Genomic DNA, 15,349 nt, shown 5'->3' with positions numbered 1-15,349 from the left:
GGGGTGAATCACAAAAGAGAGTGTTGCATATCGAATTTGGCTTGGTATTAAAACAAAACTCTGTCCTCAGCTTGTTTTCGGAAGTCCATCATGGCATTGTTTCCTGGACTGGGTGGTACAGTGGCCAGGTCTTAACTAAGGTTAAAGTAAACACTGGCTAATGAGATCTGGTTTTGCTGTTTAGTTTTTATTTTGTAGCCATGAACCCAACTCTGCAATCCAGCTAGACTTGGAGAGGAGCAAGGAAAACACGGAACCCACAGGACTGCAGTGAGGCACAAAGACGACAGGATATTCCTAGCAGATGGGGGGTGAAGGGGTGCTCCCCCGCGCTACAGAAGGAATGATCTGGTCGTTGAGAGAAAACACAAGTCAAACTTATTAGATTTGTCCACAGTCAGCAATGGTGATCTTCTTACTGGTCTTGCCATTCCTGGATCCCGGGCACTCCATGGCTGTCACAATATCGATGCCCTCTGTCACCTGGCCAAAGACCACCTGCTTGCCATCCAACCAGTCCGTCTTGGCAGTGCAGATGACAAACTGGGAACCATTTGTGTGAGACCCAGCGTTTACCATGGACAAGGTGCCAGGACCCCTATGCTTCAGGATGAAATGCTCATCTCAGATTTCTCCCCAGAGATGGGTTTACCACCAGTGCCATTATGGCGTGTGAAGTTACCACTTGGGTATGTGAATCCTGGAATAATCCTGTGAAAGCAAGAAACATTATAACCAGATTCTTTCTCCCCAGTGCTCAGAGCATGAATTTTTTTTCTGCTGTCTTTGGAACTCTGCAAACAGGTCAAAGGAGACGTGGCCCAAGGGCTTGCCGTCCTCGGCGATGTCGAAGAACAGGGTGGGGTTGACCACGGCTGGGCAGCATGTGGGTGGCTCTGGGGCAGCAGGGTGTGCAAGGCCAAGGTCTGGTTTTTTAAACTCTTGCTTCTGAGCAGAAGAAAATGCAAAGACTAAAATAAAGCAATCTGGAAAAGTCCAATGTGGATTCCAAATCTCCCACTCTGTCCGTATCCCCAAGCTGCTGTTCTTGGAGGGGAGTCTGAGCAATGTTGGAGCTGCTTTGAGTGCAAAATACTGTGCTCTCAGCTTTGGCATGGACCCGATCTTCGATCTTTCCTTGGTGAGAATGAACTGTCTACATCTGGAGCACCTGCTTGTGTGTTAAAGTGAAGAACCGTGGTCCAACTCTAGGTAAGCTCTGCATCAGTGGCCCTGGGGATGTAGCCTAGGAATCCATTTTTTTTTCTCCTTAGATAAGTTCCTCAAGGTATTCTTACTCATCCTGAAGTGCACAGATCGGTTAGATGTGTGTGCACACATCTGCTAGTTTCCCAACAACTGGATAGAAACTAGTTTGGTTCGGTTAGGAAAAGAACCCCCCTCCCCACCGCACCAATCACCAAAATTAAAAAAGAAAGATGTTTTGTAAAAAGCCTGCTCATCTCAAAACCTCCCTCGTCTCCTGCTTTTCATCTGTGTGGTGTTCTCTTTCTCGTGATTACAAAGCGTTCCAAATGGTTGCAGTCATTTTGAGCATGTTCCCTGAGATCATATCTCTTCCAAGCTCCGGGGAGGAGAGGAGGTCAGAAATAAGTTCCTGAGGTGGGAGCTCGCCTTGCAAGGACGCAGCTCTCTGTAACTCTGGCCTTGGCCTCCTTTCCTTTAAGCAACTCCTTCCCAGCTTGTTTGACTCTTTACCCACAACCCTTCAATGCTCCCAGCTGGAATTAGTCACTACGCCCTCTCCTAGCCAGTGAAGCTCCTTATCTAGTTTGCTTCACTTATTCCTGTCTCCCTTGCAATGAGTTAAATCAAAGGAAAAGTCATTTGCGTCGTGCTCTCCGAAGCATTTGCACATACGTGACCTCAGCACTCTTCACAATATACTCTAGTTGGGCATTGGAATGCTTTCTCCTTGGTTTACGAAAAGATGCCATGGCTTCAAAGATTAAGTGACTTTCCCAAGATTAGGAAACTAGTTAGAGGTAGAAACAGAACATCTTCTTATAACATTGTTTTGTGTGTGTGTGTGTGTGTGTGTGTGTGTGTGTGTGGAAATTATGGAGACTTATGCCTATTTCGTTAAACCACAAAATTGTTTAAATTAAGCAGCTATATGTACCAGAAGCATATTAGATACTTTGGAATATAAGAATATCAGCAGAATATCTTCCATTAAGAAATTTACAGTCTTATTAGATCGTAAATCATAAAAAAAACCAACTTTCACCCTGGCTATGGTCTGAATGTTTATGAGCCCCCTCCCCACCTTAAATTCATAAGTTGAAATGCTAACGCCCAATGTGGTGGTATTATGAGGTGGAAACTTCAGGAAATGATGAAATCATGAGGGCTGGTGCCTCGTGAACAAGATTAGTTCCCTTATAAAAGAGTCCCCAGAGAGCTCCCTTTCCCCTACTGCCACACAAGAGCACAATGAGAAGTCTCCAATCGGAAAAGAGCCTTCACCCAACCACGCTGGCACTGATCTTGGACTTCAACCTCCATGATATTGTTTACAAGGCATATGGTGTATGGTATTTTTGTTATAGTGGCCCAAACAGACTAAGACAACCCTGTAGTATAGGTATTTATCCTTTTCCCCCTCAAATAAAAAAAAAAAGTTTACTTATTTATTTCGAGAGAGACAAAAACAGCACAAGCTGGGGAGGGGTAGGGAGAGAGGGAGACTCCCAAGCAGATTCCATGGGGCCAGCCCAGAGCCTGATGCGGGGCTCACACCCATGAAACCGTGAGGTCATGACCTGAGCCCAAACCAATAGTTGGATGCTTAACCGACTGAGCCACCCAGGTGCTTCCCTTCCCTCAAATTTTTTGCGCATCCGTATATTTGACACCACACCAAGAGCACGTAATTGAAAAACAAAATAACAGTGCAGCACAACAAAGTAACTGCCATTAAGAATCTAAAGGCACGACGCCTTGGGTTATGTGGCCGTGTCGGGAAACAGGATGCTGGCATCCACATCGCAGTCCTGTGTTAACGACCGAAAGGAACAATGTGTGGACACGTCGTGCCAACGGGGAAGCCGCCTGCGGATTACGGTCCCCTTAGCAGGAGCCAGTCTGCAGGAAGCTCCCGGCCTGTTTCTTTCTTTCTTTTTTTTTTCAATATATGAAATTTATTGTCAAATTGGTTTCCATACAACACCCAGTGCTCATCCCAAAAGGTGCCCTCCTCAATACCCATCACCCACCCTCCCCTCCCTCCCACCCCCCATCAACCCTCAGTTTGTTCTCAGTTTTTAAGAGTCTCTTATGCTTTGGCTCTCTCCCACTCTAACCTCTTTTTTTTTTTCCTTCCCCTCCCCCATGGGTTTCTGTTAAGTTTCTCAGGATCCACATAAGAGTGAAACCATATGGTTTTTCTCTGTATGGCTTATTTCACTTAGCATCACACTCTCCAGTTCCATCCACGTTGCTACAAAGGGCCATATTTCATTCTTTCTCATTGCCACGTAGTGTTCCATTGTGTATATAAACCACAATTTCTTTATCCATTCATCAGTTGATGGACATTTAGGCTCTTTCCATAATTTGGCTATTGTTGAGAGTGCTGCTATAAACATTGGGGTACAAGTGCCCTATGCATCAGCACTCCTGTATCCCTTGGGTGAATTCCTAGCAGTGCTATTGCTGGGTCATAGGGTAGGTCTATTTTTAATTTTCTGAGGAACCTCCACACCCTTTTCCAGAGTGGCTGCACCAGTTTGCATTCCCACCAACAGTGCAAGAGGGTTCCCGTTTCTCCATGTCCTCTCCAGCATCTATAGTCTCCTGATTTGTTCATTTTGGCCACTCTGACTGGCGTGAGGTGATATCTGAGTGTGGTTTTGATTTGTATTTCCCTGATAAGGAGCGACGTTGAGCATCTTTTCATGTGCCTGTTGGCCATCCGGATGTCTTCTTTAGAGAAGTGTCTATTCATGTTTTCTGCCCATTTCTTCACTGGGTTGTTTTTCGGGTGTGGAGTTTGCGGCGACCTTCCTCAAGTCACCGGGCCAAGGAATGAACGATCCCGGACTGCCAGCTCTGAGTTAAAGTGCTCCTTTCCCTGTACTGTCTAGCGAGGGACAAAAAGGTACAGATTATCTACATACACTCTGGCTTCCACAGAAACTCTAAAATTTAGACTCCACTGAAGTTTCACAGAAAAATGATTCTTGATTTAGCCTGCAGACCTAATTTCACAGTCCTGCGATAAAGGAGTTAGGACAACATACAGTGTGTATTTGGGATTACTTCTCACAGCACCCAATTTTTCCCATTTTCGCTGCCTCCCAGGACTCTGCCAGGGCCCACGGCTCTCACTCACCACACTTGCCCCAGCCCTCAGGGACGGCACCTGCCATGTCTCACTGCTTAAGGACAGCCCTCCCTCTGAAGGCCACTGCCGTGAACCTTCTGGATGACCGGCCCGCGTACTCTGTTTCCTCCCAAAAGCATCATGTGTGCGCTTGGGTAAGAAGTGTCCTCATACCTCATTCATTAGTGAGCCTCATGGCAAGACTTGAACATCTGGAGAAGGTTCTGGAAAGCAGCGGGAAGAGTGCAGGTGATTTCCGAGCCACAGCACATGTGACAATTGTCTGCTACCATCCACTCCTTTCAAACTTTTATTCAGCGTGTGTGTATACATGATATACATACATATACAATGTAGCGTGTATTATATGTTATAAAATATATTGCTTTATGTAAACACACACACACACACACACACACACACACACACACAAGAATCTAAATGCAGAGGAGGAGAGATCCACCCACTAGATGAGCCGGAGAGTGTGTTACATTGTGGCTAAGACCTTGTTCTTTGGACACATACTTCTTGGATATGTTTCTTGTCTTTACCACTTAATACCTCTGTGATCTTGGGTGAGAACTTCTATGTGTTACTCCTTGATGACTAAATAAGTATGTAAAGAACTTAAAACAGATCCCTGGAACAAAGTGCTCAATAGATGTCCTTAACAAGAGCAACAACGATAAAAAATAATGCAATGTTACAATTATTACTTAACTTTAAGTCTTTGGCCACATTTGGGAAGATATTAGCCGTTATCTCTTTAAAATATTTTTCTTCCTCGTATTTTTTCTCTTTTCCATCTGGAGCTTAGCCTTTTTGATCTTAACAGTCCTAAGGCTCCTTTTCTTTCTCAGTCATTTTCCTTCTCTGTTGTTCAAACTCGATAATTTTTATTGATTTTACTGATGGTAGCATGAAGTTTACTGACTTTTTCTCTATCATCTCTAATTTGCTACTGAGCCCATTCAGTGAAAAGTATTATTTTTCAGCTGATCCTTTGTTATAACTTCTATTTATCTAATTACATGTTCTTTCTTTTATTTCAAAAGTGGTTACCCTTACTTTGTGGAGCATGGTTAAATTAACAGCTCGGAAGTCTTCTGTCTATAAGAATTCCAACATCTCTATCACCTCAGGGTTAACATCTACAGTTGACTTTTTTTTTCCTTACAAGATATTATAGTTTCTTCATTCTTCATGTTTATAATTTTGGATTATATCTTGGACATTTTGAATATTGCAAGGGCCTAAATCTCATTTAAATCCTATAGGGAATATTTTTTATTTGTTTCAGCGAGGAATTGTCCTAGTTCAAGGTCACAAATTCCTACTGTCCTTTTCTCTGGGCTGCGGTTCCAAATGTAGGCTTAATTTTCAAAGCCTTTGAAGGACCACTTAGATTTGTCCCATGTGTGTATCATGGAGTGGCCAGTCTGGGAGCTGGGTGAGGATTTACCCCGTTGTTCAATTCTCAAAGTCTTTTGTATGCAGTTTAAGACCAAGCTCCATGAATGCACAGCTTGAAGGTGAGCCCAAGAGTTCAAGGGTTCATACCTTTTATGGCACCCCTTTATTTCCCTTTGGTTATTTTCCAGACACATTCTGTCTCCCCAAATCCATCCCATTCATTGATCGAGTCCACCACAGTCCCACCTTTCTTTTCTGTCTAGGAAAGGACACTGTAGGTTCCCAGCTTTGCCATGTACTTCCTCATACTGAGACATCAGGGGCCAAAGAACCAGGGTATATGGAATGGTAAGAAGGAACACCTCCCACTCCCTTAGTGCAATGGTTTCCTGGTCAGTAAGCCTTCCTCTGCCAGTCCCCCCACTACTAATGTCATGGGATTGCCTGGAGACTGGGTTGGGAGAGAAGGAAAAACAAAACCAAAACAAAACCAGGGGACTCTACTATTCTCTCTGACCCGTAGGAACCCTCTTTCCTATCTCTTCCTTGGACCAGAAAGAGAAGGTTATCATTGTTGTTATTTTTAATCTTTGTACACGTTGAATTGTACCCCCACCCTCAATTCATATGTTGACATCCTAACACTTGCACGTCAGAACACGACTTTATTTGGAAATGGGATCATTGCAGATGTAAGTAACTCAGCCACACTGGACTAGGACGATCCCCTAATCCAGTGTGGCTGATGCCCTTACGAACAGGGAAGCTTGGATGTCAGTACATATAAAGGGAAGCTGATGGAAGGAGACAGCCATCTGCAAGCTAAAGAGAGGCTTGAAGTAAATCCTTCCCTCACGACCCTCAGGAGGAACTGGCAGTGCTTACAACTTGATTTTGAACTTCTATCCTCCGGAACTGTGAGATAATACATTTCTGTCTTTTTTCTTAAGGCACCCAGGGTGTGGTACTGTGCTCTGATAGTTCTAGCAAAGTAATACAGAGCTCACATCTGGTGCACACTTACGGGTTTCAGACTGTCTTTGAATCCAGGCTCAGAAATACTGGAGGAGGAAAAAGAGGAAAGTCATCACTGGCTTGGTGTTATTTCGAGTTCTGCTTTCCTTCCCCAATCTGCCTGCTACCGCTTTTATTTTATTTTTATAAATATTCTTCAGATCGCTACTCCGTGCATTCTGTCTGGGGTTGTTCATTGCGTGGAGCGGGAGAGACAGGACGGAGCGTGCTTACTCAGCCTTGGCCAGAACCGAAACTAACAGTTTTGGGTTTGCTGCTTCCCTCTCCTTGTTTTGATTTTACAGGGTTGATTTGAGGAAAAGGATCTTATGTTATTCCGTCATCTTGCCAAGATGTTGAAACAAGGAGCTCTCAATCTTCTTTCCTTCTAAGACCAATTTCCTCCAGGCTCAGTTTAGAGACATTGACATCTTTTTGGTTGCAATTTAAATTTCTGAGTTCACTCTGTTCATTATTTTTTCAGGGCTGAGGGCGTTTTGGACTTCGGGGCAAAAAAAAAGAAGTGAATTATTTCTCTTCACCTTTAATGATGAAGAAATGGGTACCCAGTGGCAAGGCATTCTTAGGAAACCTATTTCTGATTCATCTGAGTTTTATCCAATTCAGTTCCATAGACCTTTATTGTTCTTTCTTTTTCTTCTCCCCCCCCCCTTTTTAACTTTACAAACAACACGAAAAGAATGAGTTAGACAGGATTATTTTCCTCAAGGAATTTAGGCAAACTGCCCATCAGAACCCTGATATACTCAATTTATAGAATAGGAATAATTATACCCACCATACAGATGTTGTGTGCAGATTTTGAAGAAATATGAAAGAAAAAAGCATCTTATAAACCTAGTGTTATGCCAATGGAGGGTTATGATATTTTATTTGTCCTAAATGTGCCCTCTTTCTAGCTTTAAAGGAGCCTGAGGATAGGATGTTGGGTTTAGCTGAATGAAACTATGTTTCCTTTCTCCACACTGCTCCAGATTTTGTTTCCACCTCTTCTCAACTTAATATCTCAAGGCAGAGCAATCCCCATACTTTGAGTCTGGAATTGTACAAGAGTCTCTGCTGGCCTTTGCCCTTTGTGGGAGCATTCCCAACCATCATTAAGTCTTTTTGAAAGAACAAGTACCAGCCATTGTACACAATCTTCCACCAACAGCATGTTATATTCCACGAACAGACTCCCTGGATCTTATAAAACAGGAGAATATGTCATAGTCAGACTTAAGAGGAAAAGGTGAGGTATGAACGTGCATGACCCCTTAGGCTGACATATAACTTGCCTTGGCTCTTGAAGCTACCCTCAGTCTCTAATATCTTTATTCTCCCCATTTCTCAACCTGTCAAAATAGGACGCATTTATTCGACAAGTAATTTCTGAGCCATATTGTTTTAGTTTGGCGGTGAAGAGAGTAGGGAAGCTTCATGTTTTCAAGGGGCCGGCATGCTGATGGGAGAGAGTGGAAAGAAGAAGGAAGGGAGGGAGGGAGGGAGGGAGGGAGGGAGGGAATAAGTAGGGAGAGAGAGAGAGAGGGAGAGAAAGAGAGAGAAAGATATCAGATAATGATAAATGTTGGGAGAATAGAGAACAGTGAAGTGTCAGGAAAAGACTCTTGGAGACCCATGAAAGTCTAGACCAGGAGCACTCCAGGCAAAGGAAATAGCTATTTCAAAGGCCCTAAGGTACTCTTGACACATCGGAGGAAGAGACAGTGGGTTATGATGGTGATGACTTGGGGCACGTGGGACACAATGAGGTCATAGGGATGGTCACCAACCAGATACAGACTTTGCTAGTCAATGCAAGGAGGAGTTGGATTGCAGTCCAAGTGTGATGGAGGCGTTAGTGGTTTGTTAAGCTGGGAGTAACAAGTTCTGACTTACTCTTTAAAATTTTCACCCTGTCAGTTATGGGCTTCTCCTTGAGGACCACTTTGAAATATTTCTTCTGTCAAACATTCTTCCCTCAAATAACCGGGCAAAATCAATTCCTCCTTCATCTTGGGCTTGAGTGCAGATCACCATTACATATAGTCATTTGGAGCTTGGTGACGAGTCCAGCTTAATTGAACCTGAGTATTTCTCTTCTGTAAATAGAAGGATGGTACCTAAAAGAAAATAAGTACTCAGAAAAGGCTGTGGCACTTAGTAGGCTCTTGGTAATTTCTGGTGCACTACAAGCCATTAGCACTTTGAACCTAAAACTTAGCATTTATCTTATCCTAAGTTCCAGTTGGTTATTTGTATGTCTGGCTCATCCCAATGACTGACTTTCTTTAAGAAAGGTATTTATTACATTGGTACCCCCTTCATCCAGTAGAGTTATAGGAACGTCAAGAAATCACAAATTGCGGTGTGTTCACCAAAGTCCGTTTCTTTCTCATCCTATATAAACAGCTAAACAAGATTTCCCAACCCTCCAGTTAAGTATGACCACGTGACTGAGTTCTAGCCAACTGGGTGTGCTTGGAAGTGATATACACGATTGGCAATCCTCGCCCTTAAAAGCTTCCCATGGGTGATTCTTCCAGTCCTTTTTCTTGTTTGCTGGCAGAGTGAAGAATTATGAGGCACTGGGGAAGGCTGGGTAGAAAGAAGCCAGGGACCCTGGACCACTGTAAATCCTACCTGCTGGAGGGAAAAAGAAATCTTACTTTGATAAGCTATTAAGACACCAGAGCTTCTCTTACACTCTGCCGGTGTTACCCTAACTAGTGCGATGTACCATCACGTGTGTAGAACTTGTGTTTACCTTCACATATGTTGTCTCCTTTACTCTTTTCTATCATGGAGGAGGCAAGGCAAGGCAATCTAATTTTTCCCATTTTATACAGAAACTTTGTGGGGAAGGTTGTGATTTCCCCCGATGGTTAAGGCGAGAACCAAGCCTTGACCTCTTTATTCTGCTTTAGGAGAAACAAATGCACAAATCTCATAGGTGACGAGGAATGGATGAGAAAGGAGTAAACCAAGATTATGAGAGACCAGTAAGGAGGCACTCATAGTTAGGGGTGGCAAGAGATGAGATTCTGGGAAGTGAAAGGGAAGGAGGGGAGGGGTGGGGTGAGAAGTAGATGGAAGTCCCAGGGCCCTTCGTGGTGCACCTTGCTTGGCTGTCACGTCCCTTCCTTATTAAAGCCCCCATTTTATTATGTTGGGAAACTAACCAGCTTCTTCCAAATTAATAAATCACATCAGAATTCGAGGCGAATGGGATTCTATGGGAGCAAGAGTTGTGGTTAAGGAAAAATGGGTGATGCGAGAGACCCTTGGAAGGTATAGGATAAATACAGTCGTTGTTATTTTAAAGAGTGTTAAGTCATGCCACCCAGAGCAAAATTTTATTCACTTGGGTTATCTTTTGACCTATTTCAAGACTCAACATGTGAAGGGAATACATGCTTTGGGGTCTTCCACAGTTGACTTTTGGCCTTCAGATGGCAACTGGCTGCGACATGACTTTCAAGTTCTTGTTTCCAGCCCAGGCTTCCTCCTAGGGCTCACATTCACCTATTTGCCGAAAACCGAGTCTTGTGAAACAGCTCCCTCTCTCAATTTAATCTATCACCAGTCCCTGTAGAATGTGCCTCTTAAACATCTCTCGAAATGACTTCTCGCTTTAATTTTAAAATGGGTTCTAGCTCACACTCCTTGCTGAAGTTATTTCCAATTTTTCACTAAAAATATCTATGAAAATGCATTTTAAAAAGATAAAATGTGTCAACAGCATCAAATTTTAAAGCCACTAAAAATTACAGGAATCCAAATCACTTTTAACAGATTACCAGAGATTAATATAATAGAAAAAACATTTTTTAACAAGTGCCTCTGTCGTCCATAGAACCAAATCAAATTTACCATTCATTCTGGAAAAAAATCACAGAAAATTCTTTAGTTTATGGTCTGTGTCCCTGAAATAAAAAGTTTAAACCAACAGAAAAGGAGCCCTGTCTTATGTGGAATATTCTGTCAAAAGCAGTCACCATGAAGCTTCTATTCCCAGTGTTTCTATTTTGTTCTTCTTTGTCTACAGTTAGCTCTCTCTAGTACATGTGGAACATGTCATACTTGTACGTGTTTAATAACTGGATCTTGGGTAAATTATGGACTCCAGGAGGGCAGAGGTTATGTCTGTTGTGTTCTTCATGGTGTTTTCAATACCTCAAGAGAGCCTAGGAGACAATAATGTGCTCCACATTGTTTTATTCTTAGACTACACCCATCCCCATACAAACAAACAAACAAATACTAAAAAAACAATTATGGCTGAAAAACAAAAAGACAATTGTCCATAATACACAGTATTTGGATATGCAGTATTTGGAAGGTGAAACGCTTCATGGAAAGACTCATGAATGGGAACAGAAAAAGAGATCTGTCAGCAGGTTATTTTGTGATTTTTGCCCCCACGGTAGTCCATCGGTTCAAAGGACAATGAACGGCATAGTGAACATAGGAAAAACTGCAATCTCTCTTGAGCAGACCTACTGGTGGTTTTTGAGTTGCAATATCTCCATTCCTTCTTTGAGAATGGCATTTAACCGTCACCCAAATGAACAGTGCCTGGAAGCCAGGGCTGGCAAACGCTTAGTGTATAGATACATAGTACGGCAACACAGTATAGACAAATCTCATCGCACTTGAAAGTGAATAAAGTGGAAAGTAAACATGAAATCTACTGTAGAACTGGTGAAAAAAAAATCCTGAACACCCAGGAGATCTTTGCACCTACCAATATATATCTATATTTTACAGCAATTAGATGAAATTGTTGGGGAACTAAATGCTTTGAAAGAATGCAGGAAGTGATGACCTCTGTAAAACTGGAGCAGGAAGGCTTAAGCAGACAGCTAGTTGACATGCAAAGACAGCAGGCTGGGAAGACAAGAGAGCTAAGAGAGACCGGGAAGGGCTGAAAGACAGCAACAATTCACCAGCAGAGCTAAAACCCCTATTGGAGGTAGGAAAGGGGCTAGAGTGACAATGGCACACAAAATGTGCCTGGCAAACTTGAGCGGTTCTACCAAAATGCAAGGGAAAGATGATTATTATTAAAGAAAAAAGTAAATAAAAGCTACGGAGGGGAAAATGTACGGACAATACTATGTGGCTCTCTAACATTACTTTTAATAGTAAGCCTTTCAGATTTTAACCTCATAGTTCTATAAAAGTTAATTTTGTTAATATGGTTTTGTTAATATGATGAAAATTAATTTAGTGTAGGGACATATCTTAAAAGAACTTATACCATTTAAAGGAACATTTCAACATGAGTATCAATAACATATAGAACGTTGCGGAAGTGTACATAGTTAATAAAACTTAGTAACTGTTAATAAAAATTAAAGAAAACCTAACATCAAAACCTGCCTTTACAGAAACACTCGCAGAAAACCCAAGAAATCACAAATTCAGTGGAGTTTGAACGTGACCATTAAAACAATTCTACAACCTTGAGTCGAATGACTTGAATAGGTGTTTATGATGAATTTACAGACGTACACATTGGTAAAAAAAAAAAATAATTTACTCTTTTTGAATTCGATTTTACTCTGATCCAGAAAAAATACTCAACGGGAGTGCTTTTGTTTAATTATTTACTGTACAAAAGTTTGTGGAGAACCTACTATTTGGTGACAATATTCTGCGTTCTGGGGACGGTGCTGGTGAACAAAACAGCTTTTACCCTGTCACCGCCGTCTTTAGTCCAATGTGGCATGCCAGTAATCAATCGGACGATCACAAACAGCTGTAAAGGTTGTGATGGAGGTATAAGGGCCCGTTGGGCCTGAGGAGAGGAGCCTCGTCCAGTCCTGGGATCCCAGGGAATTATGGGCTATGCTACAACAGGTCATCACCAACATGAAGGCCAAGGGGAGACAGGTCCTGGTGAGTTGGAAAAACCGGGAGTTTCTTGTGCTCAACTTTTAGAATTAAGGAATGAAACTGAGAAGAATCACAGAGAGGAGGAAGCTTGTAGAGACAGACCATTTGAAGATGTTGGGTAGAATCCTAGGAATGTCTTGGTTCTTTAGACATAGCGTTCCGACGAACTCTTGAGTGTATTTGTACTTGGATCTTTGTGCTTTTGTGTGCTTTGTACTTCAAAGGACAGGTGTTCTTGTAACCCCCTTCTGTGTGTCGGGTACTTTACACTTATGATGTCACTGAATTTCTCTACGAATTTCACGAGGTAGACACGATCAGCTTTATTTTCGTAAGACGGAAATTGTGGCACAGAGAAGTAGCTCAAGCTGCTTACATTGAAGCCGGAAGTGGCAACAGGGGAAATAAAATATAACTCTCCACATCTACCAGACTGGATGGTGAGGATGAGGAGGAAGATGTTGATGATGGAGATGAAAAGAGGACCCCCATCATCACCGTAAGAGCAACAAATACTCACTGAGTGCCAGGCACTAGTCTTAGAAGGTTACATTAATTGATTTTCACAATAGTCCTAGCATTGTCTTTGTTTCATAGATGAGGATGTAGAAATTTAGGGAGTTTTGGAAAATTGTGGGCATGAGTAAGAATTGTCAAACTGTGCTTGTTCCTTTGAGCACAACCTCCAGTGGTACTCAGGCTTGGTCCTCTGTGTGGGCTGCCCTCCCTTCCCCATCCCCTTGTAGTCTGATTAACCTTCACACCTATCTTCTTTCTTTCTTTCTTTCTTTCTTTCTTTCTTTCTTTCTTCTTTCTTTCTTTCTCCATCCATCCATCCATCCTACGTCTATTTTTGAATGCATCTCAGGCATTGCCTGTTTCAGGGTTTTCCTTCAACCTTCTCACTCCCAGCCTCCCTCCATCTGATTAGACACCAGTACTCTGGGTTCCAGTTGCAACCTGGGCATATCTTCCTGCTTTCCACCCTTGGTTTTATCTTTGTCTACGTTTCTACCTCTCCCAGTCTTCAGAGAACCCACTGAAGAGGAAGCTGCGTCCTGTTTGGCTGTGCGTATCGACTACTTTTGTACACTCTTTTCACTCTCTTTGACACATCTTGGGTTCTCCAAGCTCTAACAATTCACTGAGAGGGGAGCCGGGTGACTGGAAACGATGCGTGATTAAAGGAGGGCTGAAGACTGTGTCAAACTTAGAAAAGTTCGCTTCTGGTAGAGGTGCCTTCTGAGTCCAAATTAACCTGTGCTCCTCTGTAGAGATGCTGTTTTGTGTTGTTCTTTCCCCCCCTAGGGGGTTGAAGGACATTTTTCTTATGTATAGCTGGACATTAAAAAGGACCAAGACAAATTGTGTTATGAGATTGGTATTATTTCACTAACATTGCCTGGTATGTAGTTTTCATTTGCAAGCTTCATATTTTTCTCTGAGCTGGGGAAGTTCTTTATCATTGTTGTTATTTTCTCATTAAAGTTATAAACTTTCTTCTGCCTTTTGTGTAATTTGTGTCCTATGTTGGCTTCAATTGGCCACAATTGAATTTGGCCGCAATGTGTGACTTGTTCTGTCTTTTAGTCCCAACGAATGTGTACTGATCCCACTGTCCTTTTACTATGATAAATGTGCCTTTCACCTCCTGTAGTCTTTCCTGAAATGAAATTATTTTCTTTTCATGACTGCAAGTTCTCTTTCTATTTTTAATTTATTTTTCATTTTAAAAAATGTTTTACTTATTTTTGAGAGAGGAAGAGAGAGAGTGAGTGGGGGAGGGGCAGAGAGAGGGGGAGACACAGAATCTGAAGCAGGCTCTGAGCTGTCAGCACAGAGCCTGACATAGGGCTCGAACTCACAGACCACGAGATCATGACCTGAACCAAAGATGGACGCTTAACCAACTGAGACAACCAGGTGCCCCTAAGATCTCTTCTTAAAGATTCAAAGTCCTCTTGACTCTTGAAAAAATTAATTTAAGCATGTGAAAGGTTCCTCCTTTTTCTCCTAGTTATCCATTTTCAGAATCTTTTGGACTGTGGTATTTTTCCTCAAGTCCCTGATTTTTCTTCATCTCCCACTCTGCCACTTGGGGCTGTCATATTTTCCACGAAGGGAATGATACAGAGCCTCTCTCAGGATTGTGTGGGTCCCTGTTCGTAATTCCTAAGCATCTTGTTCTTTGAGATGTGGCAAATTATTGGCCATGTTGACACTGTCTTGAATCCAATCTAGTTTTTTCTTTATCTTGCAGCAAGTGCTCAATATTTTTGGCATGTGGACGTTACTATTTGTGAAATTCTACTGAAAATAAAGGTTTTTTTACTTTAAGTTTTACTGGTCATTGTACCATAATTCTGGAAGATTCATGTATCCTGTTTACATAGAAGAATTTCGTGTTAATTTTAAAAGTGAATTTAAAAATGCCAGCCAACTTATTTATACTTTTCTTTATTCTTACAATTTCATAAAGCACGTGTGTCATTCATATAATCAGGAAAAATTTAATTTAAAAGTTACAGTATTCATTTACATTATTGATAAGGTCTCTGTTTTCATGTAATCACCTGAGATGTGTAAAGAGATGATCAATACACAGGTAACACTGCGTGAGTCTAAGATGTATAATATATCATTTTGATACATTTATGTGCTGCAAAATGATCA

General features: G+C 42.0%; 1 protein-coding gene across 1 annotated transcript in view; it reads right to left on the bottom strand.

Moving 5' to 3' along the window:
• Positions 1-381: 381 nt before the first annotated feature.
• Positions 382-15,349, bottom strand: part of LOC115506532 (peptidyl-prolyl cis-trans isomerase E-like) — a 44,392-nt gene continuing 29,424 nt past the window's right edge. Inside the window, 3 exon segments of the mRNA XM_030304542.1 lie at positions 382-626; positions 629-768; positions 770-971. Of these exon segments, the coding sequence (XP_030160402.1) occupies positions 382-626; positions 629-768; positions 770-971 (587 nt within the window).

This window comes from Lynx canadensis, chromosome F2 (assembly GCF_007474595.2).
Source record: "Lynx canadensis isolate LIC74 chromosome F2, mLynCan4.pri.v2, whole genome shotgun sequence".
NCBI classification, from domain to species: Eukaryota; Metazoa; Chordata; class Mammalia; order Carnivora; family Felidae; genus Lynx; species Lynx canadensis.
This window is presented reverse-complemented; position numbering and strand designations above follow the sequence as displayed.